We start from the raw sequence: 19016 nt of genomic DNA, 5'->3' as shown, positions 1-19016 counted from the left end.
TCACGCTTATGTTTCTCTTCTCTGTCTCTGCGATCAATAGGCAGCTGTCATCAATATACATAAATATATTTTCAAATAGATCATGAGATAGGTAAATATTCAGCAGAACCTTTTCATTAAAGTATTGAAAATAATATCAAATGGTGGCCAATGAACAACTAAAACACTCATTTTTAAAAGTTCCCAAAATGCTGGAAGTTGATGATTACTTTTTTTAAGATTCACTAGATTTACAATCACTGAACTATAACCAAGAAGCTCATAATCAAAATAGAAATTTCATTCCTGATAATTAATTGCAAATCTTAAGAAAGTAAAATGCTAAAGAAATGTTCAACTATGTGAAGGAGAGCAACATCGTTCCTAACACAGCCTTTCTTTTTTTTTTTTTTAAACTTTTATTCAATGAATATAAATTTCCAAAGTACAGCTTATGGATTACAATGGCTTCCCCTCCATAATGTCCCTCCCACCTGCAACCCTCCCCTTTCCCACTCCCTCTCCCTTTCCATTCACATCAGGATTCATTTTCGTTTCTCTTTATATACAGAAGGTCAGTTTAGCATACATTAAGTAAAGATTTCAACAGTTTGTTCCCACACAGAAACATAAAGTGAAAAACACTGTTTGAGTACTAGTTATAGCATTAAATCTCAATGTACACACATTAAGGACAGAGATCCTACATGAGGACACAGCCTTTCTAACACACAGGAGCATAGGCTAGGAAGTGTCATTATGCTCTAAAATGAAATGAAATTTGTTCACCTTATATAAATAAAAAAATTTCAAATAGTCTTTTAAAAAGTTAAAATAAATAAATGGAGACCTACTCCAGGGTTTGATTTTCCACTTGCTTAATCTAAACATCCGTACGTGGGTGCTTGGCATAGTGTTTAAGGTGCTGTTTGGGCAACTGTGTCTCATATCAGAATGCCTGAGTTTGAGTCCTGGCTTCACTTCAGATTCAGCTTCCTACAATACACAGCTGGGGAGGCATAAACTGATGATTCAATGACTTGGGTCTCTGCCACCACCATGGAAGATTCATATTGAGTTTGGGCCTCTTGGCTTAGGCCTTGGCCCAGTCCTGGCTGTTGTGGGCATTTGTGTATCAATCAGTGGATGGAAGACCTTTTTTGTCTGTCTCTCTGCCTTTCAAAAAAATTTTAAATGATAGTAATTTTTGAAACATTTTTAAAATAAAAATAAAATTTTGTTATCAGAAAATCCATTTCATACCAAAGTTATCTTAACAAAACTTATTTCTAAGTCTCTGGTTAACTGAAAGCAAATTGGCAGATCCTGTGAAATTGCTAGAGCCTGTGAAAGAATAAGAAGTTAAATTAGGTTTACTGATTAGTACCATCATTTTCAAGCTTTCTTACATAGTAGAACGAGCTCTGCAGGATTTTCAAACCTCTACGGCTGGAGTGAGAATTTGGTGTAGTCGATAAGATGCTGCCCAGTATGCCCACACCCTACATCAGAGAGGCAAGCTCCGCGTGCCAGCTTTTTGCTAATGTAAACCCATGGAGGAAGCAGGTAATGGCACAAGTAGGCAGATCCCTGCCACCCATGGCAGGTGAGGGGGACAGAGAGCTGCACTGAGTTTCATGCTACTGGCTTTGGGCTGGCCAGCCAAACTTTTTGGGTATTTGAAGATTTTTCCATGGGGCCAGCAGTGTGGCATAGCAGGTAAAGTCGCTGCCTGCAGTGCTGGCAAAGCATATGGACGCTGGTTCAAGTACCGGCTGCTCCACTTCCAATCCAGCTCTCTGCTGTGGCCTGGGAAAGCAGTAGAAGGTGGCCCAAGTCCTTGGCCCCTGCACCCACATGGGAGACCCAGAAGAAGCTCCTGGTCCCTGACTTTGGATCAGCACAGCTCTGGCCATTGTGGCCAGTTGAGGAGTGAACCAATGGATGGAAGACACCCCCCCACACACACCTTGGTCTGTCCTTCTCTCTCTGTGTAACTCTGATTTTCAAATAAATAAATAAATCTTAAAAAAAATTGGCCAGGAGATATGAGCTTTCTGTCTCTTCTTTACCTCCTAAATTAAAAAATAACTATAAAAATTCCAGTGTCCAGGCTGACTAATACTAGTTAAATCAGAATCGTTCGAGGGTATGGTCCAGGCCACCTACTTTTTAAAACTCTTTTACAATTCCCATGGGCAATCATGGACTAGAGAGCCTATGAACTTGTTCTGCTAACCTTGTTCTCAATACATCAGTGTTTTCGTGGTTGTGAGTAAGGACTTTGAAGTCAGAGTTGGATTTTAAATCCTAGTAGCTAAACAAACTTGGACAAGCTCCTTCACATATTTGAGCATCAGTTTGCTTGTCTATTACCAAGAAATTGTTATTCCTGATAGGGTTATCCTGAGCATTAAATACGGGGATATAAAACCTCAACAGAGAACATGGCATGAAATACTCACACAATATTGCTAATGGGATACAAATGCTCCAATGCAGTATTAATGCCTCTTGCATATCCATTATTTAGACACTTGGCCAAGAAAATTTTGCTTAAATCTGAATTAATACATGCAACCAAGTGGCAGATCTGTGCTGATTCAAAGAATTCAAATATTCAATTGCATCTTGAAGGCCCTTGTTTAAAACACATAAAGGCAGGGTTCAAAGATTCTAGAATCCACTTCCTGCCCTCACCTGCCACAACACAGATTTACGACACCTCAAAAGCAGCTGTGCGAGTTAAGTCTGACTTACAGAAGAAAGCTACTAATAAATTTCCTCAAGTCTTATTAGAGGGAACTTTTAAATCTTCAATGACACAGTAAGAAAGAACTCAAAAAAACATTTTGGTCACATTTTTCTTGTTTACTTGGTTACCCTGAAGTGTATGATGACTTGTTTTCCTTTAGTGGTATCTGCACAGTTTGACAGATGACTGTGACAAGGTTACTTTTAAATTGATAAAAGGTTTGATTGCGTCGGTGCATTTGTCAAAACTGTCTGACACAGAGTGTAATGGACTCTGCACTCCAGCCTGGATGGCACTCGGGTCTGCTCTTTCCCATCCATGTTTAGTGCACAGCAGAAGGAAACATCCAACAGGGCCAGTACAAGTCGGGGAGATTAGTTTGAACTGACCCTTCAGCACAAACCCTCCCATTTTACTCCCCTGGCCTCTCACTGTGCAAGCTTCTCCTTTCTTGTTAAATGGGAAAGTGCCATTCACAGCGTCATCTCGAAGGCGGCGATGCTAGGGTGTCGTACCTGGAGCACAGAGAACATTGGCAGAGACAAAGGGTGGGCAGGGCTGCTGACTCTCCTGTGCATCTGGTGCCGACTGGAAAAACGTGTGCGCCCACCCAAGAGTTTCCCTCCGTTTTCCTTCATTCTGCCTCAAATGGCCTTCATGGCAGCATTACCACCTCACAGCAGAACAATTCTATATTTTTCCCTCCCCAATCATTGGCAGTGGGGTCCAGTGGCCAGAGCATTCTGAGAGCACAGTGTTAGTTAAAATTTAAAAGCCACAAGGATGGTTAGATAAAACACTTTGTAGAAGTAGAGAATGTAAACATATAAATGATTTTTTTCCATTTTAAATTCTGTCCCTTATGGTAAATATTTGGATTTATGGTTGTAAGAACAATTGTTTTTTTTAAAGATTTACTTTATTTATTTGAAAGAGTTACAGAGAGAGAGGCAGACAGAGAGAGAGGTCCTCCATCCACTGGTTCACTCCCCAGATGGCCACAACAGCCAGAGCTGCGCCAATCAGAAGCCAGGAGCCAGGAGCTTCCTCCAAGTCTCCCACGCAGGTGCAGGGGCCCAAGGACTTGGACCATCCCCCACTGCTTTCCCAGGCCACAGCAGAGAGCTGGATAGGAAGAGGAGCAGCCAGGACTAGAACCAGCGCCCATATGGGATGCCAGCGCCTCAGGCCAGGGCTTTAACCCACTGAGCCACAGCGCCAGACCCTGTAAGAGCAATTTAAATGTTTTCAAGGGCTTGTTCTTAGTCATGTAATAGAAGTTACCAATTTCTTTTAAGGAGGAAGTATTATCTATCCAACAAGATGCAGTGATCTGTCTCACTTTATTAAAGCACATCATCATCTCTTACTTTCATTGGCATAGAGGAGACCTATCAAAGTATCCACCCACGAGTTTCAACTGATAACTTATCCCACGAATATAGTCGTATGACCAACTGGAGTTTTTATCTTCATTGTATTTGCCTTTAGTGATTATAAATTATAGCTACAAAATGCTTAGTAGTACACTGCTGGCTCGCTCATGACTGGGTAAGAAAATGGAATTATATATATATATATATATATATATATATATATAAACTGCTTTAGGTTGTATTTTGTGCCACTTTGTTGTTTCTTTGGAAGCTCATTTAGTTTATTGTTTCTGAAATCCTTGTGTCTGAGTGGAATATGAATGCCAGTGACAAAAGATCTCCTTCACCACATGGAACTGTTCTCTCACTACAAGTATTCATTCTCACACCCTCTTTTCTGAATACAAATCATTTCCCACCTTACTTTTAACTATTCCTATTCTGTTCCTTAATTTAATGGAATCCCTTCTCTCCATTGTGTAGCTGGAATTATCTTTCTGAAACAAAAGTCTAACTAGGACACCTTTCTGTTTATGGTAATTCAATGGTTTCCTCCATTGTTCTTTAAAAAAAAAAGATTTATTTATTTATTTGAAAAGCAGAGTTACAGAGAGAAAGAGAGAGACAGAGATAAATAGAGAAACAAAGAGATCTTCCATTTGTTGGTTCACTTCCCATATGACTGCAACAGCCAGGGCTAAGTCAGGCCAAAATCAAGATCTCCTCCCGGGTCTCCCACCTGGGTGCAGGGGTCCAAGCACTTGGGTCATCTTCCACTGCTTTCCCAGGTGCATTAGCAGGGAGCTGGATGGAATTGAGGCAGCCTGGACTAGAAGCAGTGTCCATAGGGGATTCCGGCATTGTAGGCTGTGGCTAAACCCGCCACGTCACAGTGCCCCCTACCCCACATCCCACATTGCTCGAAAGCTAAAACAAAGCTCTTAACACATCTACAAAGGGGTCACCGTGTGCCTTTCCCTGTTTTCAGCACATGTGGCCTTGCCCACCCCCTTCTCTCTTGAGCCACTTGGCCTCTTCTCAGTCCTTCGTCCTTGCCATCCTTCCAGCCACATGAAGTTTCTCAGCTTATAACGCTCTTCCTTTCCTTCAGCCCAAGTTAAGCCTATTCAGCCTCTGACCCTCGCACAGTGTCCATTCCTCAGAGACGCCTTTCCTATCACATTAACTACATCTAGTCACATTACAAACCCTCTTAATACCACAATCCTCTGCGTTCCTGGGCTTATAGTTTCGATTTTATATTAAATCACAGAATTAATTGATTGGTATATATTTTCTATAGCACAATATAAAATCTGCTAAGCAAGGTGTTTGTCTAGATTGACTCAGCATAAGCATGCCACAAGTGTCCCGAAATATTTCTTGATTGGGAACTCAATAAAGTTCCTTAAGGTTTCTTTATTTTTTTAAGATTTATTTATATTTTGTTTGAGAGACTGAGTTACAGACCGAGGGAGGGAGAGACAAAGAGAAAGGTCTTTCATCCACTGGTTCACTCCCCAAATGGCCACAACAGCCAGAGCTGGACTGATCCCGAAGCCAGGATCCAGGAGCTTCTTCTAGGTCTCTCACATGTGTGCAGGGGCCCAAGCACCTGGACCATCTTCCACTGCTTTTCCAGGCCATCAGCTGGGGGCTGGATCAGAAGAGGAGCAGCTGTGACTTGAACTGGTGCCCTAATGGGATGCCAGCACCACAGGCAGAGGCTTAGCCCTCACTGCCATGGTGCCAGTCCCTCCTTAAGGTTCCTTGACATAGATATTATAAGGTCTTTAACTATAGACTTCCCTACAATACATACAATGTAACATATTTATCTGTAAAGTAGATCTAACTGGTGAGATTTTCCAAAATGTAAAATCATTGCTCATGCATATTATTTTTTGATTTTGTCTTCTTTGTTTTCACTTGTGATCTAAACATAGAGACTTTGATAAGGGATGTGAATAGAATTCTTTAATAAGAATTTCTTCCCAGATTATACATTGAGAAATAATGCAATTTTTTTCTTTAATATCATTTCTTGCTGTTCATTAGCATTGATATGGATATTGTATACTAATGCCAGAAAATTCAATATGTCTATGGCTTTTTTGTGTATCTCTATTTTCTATTATTTTATTACCATGGATATTAGCAAATATTGCATTTCCTATAACATAAAGAATATTAACTCTCAAAGTACTTATAATTCCATAGGAATAAACATATAAAATGGATTCTCATGGCAAATTCATTTAAACTTACAAATATTATATTATGCATTTTGTAGCTGAAATTGTTTTAAAGTGTTAGATGAGTGATAGGAATGCTAAAGTGGTTTTCATCTTCAGAAGACCACTCATGTAAAATAGTAATGAGTACTGAAAGAGACCAACACTACAAAAGAGTGAACAGGACTGTGTAAATGACCCACACTGGTCTCTTCCCACAGGCATCTCCAGCCGGCAGGTCACGCGGACGCAGCTGAATCAACGCAGGCTGTGGCCCTGCCCACTCTGCCCAAAGGGATGGGAGAGAATTATAACAGAGGGATGGGAGAGAATTATAATAGAAGCTCCAGAGCACACTTTGCTGTGAAAGAATGAGGTCGTCGGGGAAGTATCAAAATTTTGGAGTGAAAGGAGCACAAACTGTCAGCAAACTCAAATCCATTATTTTAGAAATCAGGGGAACCAGCTAGGAGGGGACAAGGTATTTTGTCTAAGGCCACAGACTCACTCAATGGTACAGCTAGGCTTGAAAGTCAGATTACTTCGCTTGTACTATGTCACAGGATCATGTCTGTTCTCTAGGATTCTCTTAGAATCGAAGCAGGAAATGCCAAGTCTGGATGACTTCAGTAACTGGAGAACCCACAAACACTTCACAATAATAGTAGCAAGGGCCCAATCTTACTACCTGGCCAATATTACTACGAACAAGGAGCCATTACCCTTTGTTCACTTAGCATTCACTCAAGTGCACATAAGAAACATTAACAAAATTTATTTCCTAAAGAACAAGGTTTCTGTGTCACCACATCTCTCTCTTGAGTTAAAAATGCCAAGACAGGCTTTTCGGTAATACTTTCCATTTTAAAACTTCTGGCCATTATTTGCAGAAAAGGATATTGACACAGAAATTCATAATATGATACATCAGTGGCATCTTCCTAAACCAGATCTCCAATAAAATAAAACAAAATAGATTCTGATTTATAGGATTTGCTGATTCCTGTGTTGTAAATACTCTCTCCATGGCTGATTTGGAGCTACCAAGTCTGTAACAAATCATTCATAAAACTCCTGAATATTTCACATTTGGCTGCAGCGCAGTAGTCAGAGGCAGTCTCAGCACAACACCAACATTATACAAAAAAACTAGAAATAATCAAATCCAAACCACTCTGTGAATAGAGAGGAAGCCAGGCTCAAAGAGAGAACCTGATTTGCTTCAGGGTCACACAATGGCTGGGCAGGTTGTAAACACCCAGGATTCCACCTCAATTACCCTTATCAATTACTTGAAATTTTATAAAACAGGAAGTGAGTGGTCTCCATATGATTGTTTCTTGAAAGACCAGTAGCAAGAACATGACCAAAACTATTAGTGATGCACAATTAGAGATGCACTATTAGAGATGTGGCCATGTGGTGCGGCAGTTAAGGCACCACTACCCTTGGCTCCTGGATTTGGCCTGGCCCAGCCTTTGCTGCTGTGGGCATTATTGGTGTGAATCAGCAGAAGAAAGATCCCCTTCAGTCTATATGTCTCTCTGCCTTGCAGATAAGATGAAAATAAATAAAAGACATCAAAGAACATATTTTTTAAATGCTGATTTGTGGGGTTCATCCCAGACCTAGTGACTCATAATCTCCTGGGCCCAGAAATCTGTGTTCTAACAAATGCTGTGAATGGTACAAGAAAAAGAAAGAATCTTTCCTCAATACTCACCAATATTTCTTAAATGAATCAGTTCAACCACCATTCAAAGGTAATAGCTATTCTTTTTTTGTCAGGATCCATTAAGGGAGAAACTTCATCTGAGCTTTCTGTTATAAAGTCTACAATTTCACATTTTCAAAGATATACCTTTCGAGGTAAGAGTTAGAGAGAAAACAGTAGAGGAAATTCTGCACAAATTGGAGGAATACAGTGGGTCTACATGGAAGGTGAGCACGTGCACAATGCCGAGCAGCCAAAAGACTCTGTACCAGCATTGGAGAGCAAGGTGAGACCAGACTGCAGCAGCCCAAGCCATAGGCGAAAACACTGCAGGAAGAGCCTAGTTGGAATCCAGCTTGGAGCCAAAGTAGAGGAGGAAAAAAGAAGGGTGCATTTTCTCTCTCCCCAACCATCCTGCAAAGGTGTCCTGTAACAAGCTGACAGAGAGTGGGTGCAATTTTGGGCATATGTAACAGCTGTGCTAGCTATTTCCACACCCAGCAAACAGCCAAACAGAGACTCCTGAGTCTGGAAAGAACAGCCAGGAGCTGGGTGCTCATTACTGTGGGAGGCTTGTGAGCCGGGACTGTGAAAACACTGAGGCTGTGTGGGAGAGCTCAAGGTGTGGCTGGGGCATTGGGCAGTCACTGTGGGAGGCTCCACACGATCAAGGCTCCCTGGATACCTGGAGAGCGACATTGCTGGGGAATCTGAGCTTACACTGAGGATTGCACAGAACCTTTGTGTGGTCCTTGTGGCAGAGCAGACGAATAATGTACTCACTGGGGCTAGTGCCCAGGCACTGGTCTCTTTGGAGGGGAGGAGCCTAGCTGAGTCTATGCCAACAAACAAGAAGAAACCACCCCTCTGATTAAAAAAAAAAGGAAATTTATCATGGCAAGCCTGGGTGTGCCACCTCAGATATGCCCTCCACCCTGGAGCACTGAACAGAGCTCCCAGACCACAGCCCCCACACGCCTCTAGCTATTCCCTGAAAGCAGATACAGCACTAATCCACTCAGACATAGTCCAAAGATAAAAGCCGCCATAGCTAAAAAACAAAGAAACAAACGAATATGCTGAATAACAAATGTACCAATTCAAGAAACAAGAATAAGGAAGACAACATAACACCCCCAAAAGACCACAATACTTCAATATTAGATTATGAAGATGATGAGACTGAAGAAAAGAGAGTATTAGTCAAGACATTGATCATAGGATTACTCAGAAGTTATCAGAAACAAATTCACAAACTAATGAAATCCACACATGACATTAAAGAAATTTTCTCCCACGAAATTGAGATCTTAAAGAGAAATCAAAATAAAATCCTAGAAATTAAGAACTCAATAGAACAAATAAAAAATACACTAGGCCGGCGCCGCAGCTCACTAGGCTAATCCTCCGCCTTGCGGCGCCGGCACACAGGGTTCTAGTCCCGGTCGGGGCACTGGATTCTGTCCTGGTTGCCCCTCTTCCAGGCCAGCTCTCTGCTGTGGCCAGGGAGTGCAGTGGAGGATGGCCCAAGTGCTTGGGCCCTGCACCCCATGGGAGACCAGGAGAAGCACCTGGCTCCTGCCATGGGATCAGCGCGGTGCGCCGGCTGCAGCGTGCCGGCTGCGGCAGCCATTGGAGGGTGAACTAACGGCAAAGGAAGACCTTTCTCTCTGTCTCTCTCTCTCTCACTGTCCACTCTGCCTCTCAAATAATAATAATAATACACTAGAAAGCCTTAACAACAGAATCAGTGAAGCAGAAGAAAGAATATCTGATTTAGAATACAAAGTACAGAAAATTACACAGACCAAATACAAGAAGAAGAAATTCGTAAACTAAAAAACACTGTTGGGAATCTACAGGATACCATCAAACAACCCAACATACAGGTTATCATAGATCTTGAAGGCATGGAAAGAGAGAAACGATTAGAAGGCCTTTTCATGAAATACTAACAGAGAATTCCCATAATTTGGAGAAAAAAGGGACATCCAAGTACAGGAAGCACATAGAACTCCTAATAGACATAACCAGAAAAGATCTTCACCACGACACATTGTAATAAGACCCACCACAGTAAAATCTAAAGAAAAAATTCTAAAATGTGCACAAGATAAATGCCAGATTACTCCCAAAGGATCTCCAATTAGACTCACAGTGGGCTTCTCATCAGAAACCCTTCAGGCTAGGAGAGAATGGCGAGATACAGTACAAGTCTTAAGAGAAAAAAAAAAAAAAAACTGTCAACCAAGAATACTATACCCTGCAAAGTTCTCATTTATGAAAAAAGGTGAAATAAAGACCTTAGATGACAAACAAAAACTGAAAGAATTCATCACCACCCATCCAGCCCTGCAGAAGATGTTTAAGGATGTGCTGCACACAGAAACACAGAAACATGGTCATCACTATGGGAACTATGGAAGAAGGTAAAAGAAGGAAAGCTCCCAGTAAAAGTACAACGGAAATCCAAAGCAAAAAAAAAAAGGAAAATTTATGGAAAAATGGCAGGGCAACGTTGTTACCTATCAATAGTCACCTTGAATGTAAATGGCCACATCTCAATAACAAAGATGCATACAGACTTAAAAAAAAAGAAATGATGGAAAAAGATATTCCATACTAACAGAAACCAAAAAAGAGCTGGTGTAGCGATCCTAATATCAGACAAAATAGACTTTAACACCAAAACAGTTAACAGAGACAAAGAAGGACACTATGTAATGATTAAGGGATCAATTCAACAGGAAGATGTAACTATTATAAACATATATACACTTACATACAAGGCACCTGGCTATCTAAAAGAAATGTTGGAGCTGGTGTTGTGGCATAGCAGGTAAAGCCACCACCTGCAGTGATGGCATGCCATGTGGGCACCAGTTAATTTGGCAATGCAAGATATTAAAATGTATGGGATACAGCAAAGGCAGTGTTAAGAGGAAAGTTTATAGCAATTTGTGCCTACATCAAGAAATAGGAAAGGCACCAGATAAATGAGCTATCAATGCATCTCAAGGACCTAGAAAAAGAAGAACAAACTAAACCCAAAACTAGTAGGAGAAAAGAAATAATTAAAATTAGGGAAGAAATCAATCAACAAAATTGAAACCAAAAACAAAAAAAAAATACAAAAGATCAGCAAAATAAAGAGCTGATTTTTTGAAAAAATGAACAAAAAAAAAAAAAAAAAGAAAGAAAGGAGGGAGAAGACCCAAATCAAGAAAATTCAAGTTGAAAAAGGAAATGTAACAACAGACACCATGGAAATAAAAAAAAAATCATAAGAAATTACCACAAAGAGCTGTATACCAACAAACTGGGAAACCTAGAAGAAATGGATAGATTCCTGAACACACACAACCTGCCTAAATTGAGCCAAGAAGATGTAGAAAACCTAAACAGACCCATTACCAAGGCGGAAATTGAATCAATAATAAAGACCCTCCCAACAAAGAAAAGCCCAGGACCAGATGGCTTCATTGCTGAATTCTAACAGACTGTTAAAGAAAAACTAACTCCACTTCTTCTCAAGTTATTCAAAACAATTGAAAGGGAGGGAATCCTCCCAAATTCTATCCTCCCAAATTTCTTTCACCTTAATTCCTAAACTCGGAAAAGATGCAACAGAGAAAGAGAACTACAGACCAATTTCCCTGATGAACGTAGATGCAAAAATCCTCAACAGAATTCTGGCCAATAGAATTCAATAACACATCAGAAAGATGATTCACCTGGACCAAGTGTGATTTATTCAAGTATGCAGGGATGGTTCACCATTAGCAAATAAATCAATGTGATACATCACATTAACAAATTGAATAACAAAAAAAAAAAAAACAAATAATTTTCTCAATAGATGCAGAGAAAGCACTTGATAAAATACAACACCTTTTCATGATAAAAATTCTAAGTAAATTGGGTATAGAAGGAACATTCCTCAACACAATCAAAGCAATTAATGACAAACCCACAGCCAGCATCCTATTGAATAGGGAAAAGTTGGAAGCATTCCCACTGAGAATCAGAACCAGACAAGGATATCCACTCTCACCAATGCTATTCAATATAGTCCTGGAAGTTTTAGCCAGAGCCACTAGGCAAGACAAATAAATCAAAGGGAAACATATTGGGAAGGAAGAAGTCAAACTAGCCCTATTTGCAGATGACATGATTCTATATTTAGGGGATCCAGAAGACTCCACCTAGAGACTATTATAATTCATTGAAGAGTTTGGTAAAGTAGCAGGATATAAAATCAACACATAAAAATCAATAGCCTTTGTATACACAGATAATGCTATGACCAAGAAAGAACTTCTAAGATCAATCTCATTCACAATAGCTACAAAAAAAATCAAATACATTGGAATAAATTTAACCAAAATGTCAAAGATCTCTATGATGAGAATTACAAAACATTAAAAAAAGAAATAGAAGAAGATACAAAAAATGAAAAAAAAAATTTCCATGTTCATGGATTGGAAGAATCAATATCATCCAAACATCCATTCTTCCAAAAACAATTCACAGATTATTTACAGGTATCAATGTAATACTAATCAAAATACCAAAGAGAGTCTTCTCAGATCTAGAAAAAAATGATGCTGAAATTCATATGGAAACACGGGAGACCTCAAATAGCTAAAGCAACTCTTATACAACAAAAACAAAGCTGGCAGCACCACAATACCAAGATTTCAAGACATATTACAAGGGAGTTATAATCAAAACAGCCTGCTGCTGTTAGAAAAACTGATGGACAGACCAATGGAACAGAATAGAAATGCCAGAAATCAATCCCCAAGCATTTACAACCAACTTATATTTGAGAAAGGAGCTAAAATCAATCATTGGATCAAGGAAATTATCTTCAATAAATGGTTCTGGGAAAACTGGCTTTCCACATGCAGAAGCAGTACCCCTACCTTGCACCTTATATAAAAATCCATTCAAAATGGACTAAAGACCTAAATATATTATCCAATTCAATCAAATTATTAGAGAAGATTGGGGAAAACCTTGAAGACATTGGCACAGGCAAAGACTTCTTGAAAAAGACACCAGAGGCATAGGGAATCAAAGCCAAAATCAACAAATGGGATTATATCATATTGAGAAGCTTTTGTACTGCAAAAGAAACACTCAGGAAAGTGAAGCGGCAACAGACAGAATGAGAGAAATTATTTACAAACAATGCAAGTGATAAAGTATTAATGACCAGAATATATAAAAAGATCAGGAAACTACACAACAAAACAAACAACCCAGAGAAGAAATGGGCAAAGGACTTAAACAAACATTTTTCCGAAGAGGAAATCCTAATAGCCAACAAACACATGAAAAAATGTTCAGGATCATAGCCATCAGGGAAATGCAAATCAAAAACACAATGAGGTTCTACTTCACCTCAGTTAGAATGGCTTTCATACAGAAATCAACAAACAGCAAATGCTGGTGAGGATGTGGGGAAAAGGCACCCTAATCACTGTTGGTGGGAATCTAAATTGGTAAAACCATTATGGGAGTCAGTTTGGAGATACCACAGAAACCTTAATATAGACCTACCGTATGACCCAGCCATCCCACACCTGGGAATTTACCCAAAGGAAATGAAATCAGCAAATAAAAGAGTTATCTGTACCCACATGTTTATTGCAGCTCAATTCACAATAACTAAAACATGGAATCAACCTAAATGCCTGTCAACTGAAGACTGGATAAAGAAATTATGGGATATGTACATTATGGAATACTACACAGCAATTAAAAAAATGAAATCCAGTCGCTTGCAACAAAATGGATGAATCTGGAAAACATTATACTTAGTGAAATAACTAAGTCCCAAAGGGACAAATACCATATGTTCTCCCTGATCTGTGATAACTAATAGAGCACCTGAAAGGAAATCTGTAGAAGTGATATTGACAGTTTGAGAAGCAATGACTTAAACAGTCCTTGTCTTGACTTTTGAGAAATAGGTTTTTGTTTTGTTTTGTTTTATCTTAATGGAGAATGGGACTGGGAATGGAGCAGGAGGAGGAGGTGGGGTAGGAGTGGTGGTGGCAGGGTGGGTATGGTGGGGAGACTCATTATATTCCTCAAGTTGTACTTAAGATATTTGTACTCATTAAATAAAAGGTTTCTTTGGGGGAAAAAGTCACACTTTTCAAAACAGTCTATATTTTTATAACAATAAGAAAAAGCTTCTGTTATTTACTTTCCAACTTTTAATCTCAATATTTTGTAGAGCCTAATCTAACACATATTTTATATGTCTTAGTTTAAAAAATTATTATTATTATTTTTGAGAGGAAGAAAGAGAGAGAGAGAAAGATATACACAGAGAGAGTGTTCCCAATAGCTGGTTCCCTCTCTAACAACTAGGACTTGGTTTGACCTTAGCCAGGAGAACGGAACTCTCAATCCAGGTCTCCAAAGTGGCAGGATTCAATTACATGACTCATTTATGCTACTTCCCATGGTAAGCACTGGCAGGAAACTGAAGTCAGGAGCCAGATCCAGGAATTAAACCCAGGTACTCAAATATGGTATGCTTATGTCCTACCCAGTAGGAGAAATGCCCATCCCCAAACAACCTCTTTTAAATAAATATTTACCTCCAAGGTTCTGTCTTTCCTTTTACAAAAATCATGGCATACAATAACAACAGGGTGCCCCCACCTTAATCCACTTACTGTCAATTGGTTACATAGTTATGTATTTGTATTTTGCTTTATCTGCCACTTTCTATTATTTTGATATGTACACCCAATCTAAAAATCCAGAACAAAGGCAAATAAATATTGTCTGCTTTGATTTCCTTTTCTAATATCTTAGAGGTTGGAAAATTTACAAAATAAATATCCTCTCAACCTTCTTGCAAAAGCATTGCAAAAGAGAAAAAGAACAACTGAGTAATAGTTTCTCCAAATTAAAAAATGCTGAAGTAAGACACAATCAAAAGACAAATATCTGTACTAATATTACTTTATAAATAATTAGAGAGCAATCTGAAAATTCAGGTCCATGTTCCTTAATTCATTATTCTGTATTAATTTTATTTGGAGGACACACTCAAATACATTTGATATATTTGCACATAAATAAAAGGGCTAATAGCCTAAGTGTTGGTAGGCAATAGAGTAATAAAAAATATTTGGAAGGAGATTTTTGATTTCTACTCTTCCTAGCAAATATAAAAGCTCCTGGTCTTTGAGGATAGCTTCCCTGTGCTTGGCAGATGTTTCAAGGATACTAGATTAACCATATTATTCTATAATCACTTTGTCCTGGCTGTACCTGTGTTTGTTAAGCAATGACCTTAGCTTTGGGACACAAACATAAACATCTTGAAGTCTATTTCTTTGTGGTGTTGAGATTCCCATCAGTAACACTTGTCAGCTTCTTCCATGAGACTCATGCCTGACTCCGTCAGTCCCATTGTCTGAGAGCATAACTCCCCATCTTTCAGGTCAATAAATGTGAATCAGCCAACAGTTCCTTGTACATCTGTCAAGAACTTGAACCTCCAGCTCCAATCAAATCTTACACAAACTCCACTCCCTGAAATAGGCTGAAATGCAATCTCAAATTTAAGTCCTATTTATGCTGAAGATTTTCCTCACTAAAACACCATAGACAGGGTACCCTGGGTGCAATACCAAATCATGCCTGCAGAGCAGTAGCGGGGTGAGAAATCGCTCAGAGAGCAGAAGCACACTTACGGTTGGCACAGCTTGATCAGGTCCTGGTCAGTGGTGCCTGGTGGAAGGCCTCGAATGTACAGGTTGGTTTTACTCAACTGTTCCCCGCTGCTGGTGTTGCTGCTGTTGTTGCTGCTACTGTTTGTGCTGGGGCTGGGAGGAGCCATGGGGTGGGGAGCTGGTGCATAGGACTGCTGCAAATAGAAAGAGCTGTTACTGGAAAAACAAGAGCCAGCATCCCTGTTCACAGCCCAGCGGCACAACTTGGAAGCAGTGCAAGTTTCTCATCCTCTCCACCCCATACATGCACATGCATTTTTACAGCCCCACTGTGTGCTGCCCATGAGCCCTGTGTTTGGATCGGCATGTCACCCATAAACGGGATTAGAAGATGGCAGCCATAAGGCTTTTGAATTTGTCCCTGACCACACCAAGTCTCCTTAGGCCTGTCAAGTAGTGTGCTATCTACCTCTTTTATAAATAAAATGATTCCCTCTCGTCACCAAGGTTCTGCCCCATGCTTCTCTCTCCTTGTCTAGCATCTTTGCTTTGCTTGTACTCCTTCATGCCCTCCTTCTCTCCAGAGAAATTCTCCCCTATTGTTTTTTCATCATGACTGGCCAGCAAATTCCTGATGTGTAGAAATTCTTCTGTAGAGACTGAATCTATGAACAAATAAGTGATTGAATGAACAAATCCATTGCTGCTCTTTCCCCCATTCTCAAAATGCTCACTGTCCCTTGTTTGTAAAGGGAGTCACCATTCTCTCCTTACTTTCGAGACACACTTGGAATTACTCTGATCCAGAGTCTCAACCTAAGCACCACAGACTTTCTGGGCAGAATGATTTTGTTCACGATACCATAGTTAGCAGCACACTTGGCCTTTACCCACCAGATTCTAGTGGCACATGGCCTCCAGGTGTGATGAACAAAACATCTGTACACATTGCAAAATGCCCACTGGTGGTGATGATAGTCTCTGCACCACCAGAGAAGCACTGTTGTAATAAGCCACATCATGTCATGGCCAATTGAAAGTGATAAAATGTATAGTTCATAATTTTACCTGTAGAATTAATAAATATATTTATTCATTACATTTCCTACTTTTTTAAATACAAGCAAAGCCTGAAAAGTTCTCAAGTTACTCTATGAGTTGCGTCCTGTCTATGTCTTTCATTGGCTATGTGATCCGTAGAGGGAGCCTTAACCTCTCTGAAATAGCTCTCTCATTAATATGAAGAGGATAACAACAGTACTTTCCTAGAGCATAGAGTCGTTAAAAAAAAAAAAAAAAAACTCATTGATCAATGCAAAGACAGTTTTCAGGAATTTGTAAGTCCACAATAAATACTAGCAAGAATAACAAAAATTGCTCACATTTGTGGTTTCTATATGTTGCAAATATATTACTCCCTATCACAATTCTGCTTGTCAACTGCAATCTGGAATGTTATCCAAAGACACAAAGAACATATTCATCCAGATTCCTGTAGGGAGACTCTTGGCTGTGTTCTAACCTGAAGACTCATTAGCTGTTTTATCAGGGTTGGAAGGTGTGTAATTATCAAACAGCAAGTTTTGGGAACAATAGCAAGAAAGCGTTTGTTCAGATGAGGTCAAACTACACAATCTTTTTTGCCGTGAAACAAAGCTAAGGAATCACTTGACAGCAGAAAACAAAGAAAGAAGCATCTTTGTGCCTCTATAGTCTCATTCTAAAATAAAAACCTAAAAGAAAAATCAAAATGTAAATAGTGCAAACTTGTCCTTTTTTTTTTTTTTTTTTTTTTTTTTTTGACAGGCAGATTGGACAGTGAGAGAGAGAGAGAAAGGTCTTCCTTTGCCGTTGGTTCACCCTCCAATGGCCGCCGCGGCCGGCGCGCTGCGGCCTGTGCACCGCGCTGATCCGATGGCAGGAGCCAGGAGCCAGGTGCTTCTCCTGGTCTCCCATGGGGTGCAGGGCCCAAGCACCTGGGCCATCCTCCACTGCACTCCCTGGCCACAGCAGAGAGCTGGCCTGGAAGAGGAGCAACCGGGACAGAATCCGGCGCTGGGACTAGAACCCGGTGTGCCGGCGCCGCTAGGTGGAGGATTAGCCTAGTGAGCCGCGGCGCCGGCCACAAACTTGTCCTTTTAAGAATGGGTGCTGCAGCCCAAACTGATAGTTCTGCTGGGTCCAGGGAAATGCAGAAGCATCCCAGAAAGAAAGTGATCGCAGCCTTGATGACAGAGAGCTGCAGTTCTTACACCACAACCTCTACGGACTTCCACTGAACTGAGATCCCCAGAACTAGCAGCAAGTCCTGAAAATCGTGTGTGATTCTTTACCCCTAGTATCAGACTCCGTTGCACTACCAACCTTACCTTTACCACTCTCAGCACAAACCTACGTGGTTGGCTCTACCCATCCTTCTGATTTCAAATCAAGCGCCACCCTGCAGCACTGTTATTTCCCTCCATCATTTTCAGCACACCTGGTCTTTAGCTAATGTGTTTATGGCTTGCTTATTTAATGCTATCTCTAGCATTAATCTCCATGTTCCCTGAGGCAGGGAATGTATCACCCATTATATGAATAGCTCCTAGCCTCTTTCCCGATATACAGTAGGTACTTAATAAAAATTGGTGCTGTATCATGGACATGAAAACGAAACACAGCACTTAGCCTGTACAGAGAGGAAACCAAGTTTCAGCAGGAACTTGGTGTCATTTTATGCTGTTCTCATTTATTTTACACCCTCAGGATTTCAGATTAGCACCAGTCCATATTACCACCTAGTGTAAAAGGCTGCTTCTCAGATTCAGTACATCAAAGCACAACTCATTACATCCTTTCTCTTATCTCTCCATTCCCCATACCACTCCCACTTCCCAATAATCCTATGGCTTTCAGGACCCTGTCATTCTTGTAGCCTCCATGCTCAAAACCTCAGGGTTGGCTTCCTATGCTCCCTAATCCTAACTCTCCGGAGAGTCGGCCAGCACCATCCCTGCCAGCTCTGGAATCACCCTTGCCTCTGAATTCCCCTTGCTCCCCAGGTCAGCGTCGGCAGCATGTCTCAGGGACAGGGCTGCAAGCTCCCCCTCTGGTCTCCTTTCCCTCCTGCTTCTCTGTCTGAGCCTTTGAGTCGGTGAAAGAATCAGAGGTGGGAGAATATAACACTGAACTATCAAATGGATGCACAAGCTGACCAAGAATTAAGGAATGGGGAAATGGGAGAACAGATAGGAGAGGAGCAAATTCCAG

General features: G+C 40.4%; 1 protein-coding gene across 20 annotated transcripts in view; it reads right to left on the bottom strand.

The window, feature by feature from the left end:
• RBMS3 (RNA binding motif single stranded interacting protein 3) overlaps positions 1 to 19016 on the bottom strand; it is a 1614135-nt gene that overhangs the window by 614410 nt on the left and 980709 nt on the right. For 15 of the 20 annotated variants that reach the window (XM_070072887.1, XM_070072888.1, XM_070072890.1 and 12 more), the window contains one exon: positions 15786 to 15958. In XM_070072887.1, coding sequence (XP_069928988.1) covers positions 15786 to 15958 — 173 coding nt within the window. The remainder of the gene's footprint in view (positions 1 to 15785; positions 15959 to 19016) is intronic. The other 5 variants (XM_051858897.2, XM_070072884.1, XM_070072893.1 and 2 more) reach the window with 1 other exon arrangement.

The sequence above is a fragment of the Oryctolagus cuniculus genome, chromosome 4 (assembly GCF_964237555.1).
Source record: "Oryctolagus cuniculus chromosome 4, mOryCun1.1, whole genome shotgun sequence".
Taxonomy (NCBI): domain Eukaryota; kingdom Metazoa; phylum Chordata; class Mammalia; order Lagomorpha; family Leporidae; genus Oryctolagus; species Oryctolagus cuniculus.
The sequence above is the reverse complement of the archived record's forward strand: the minus strand, read 5'-3'. Positions and strand labels throughout refer to the sequence as shown.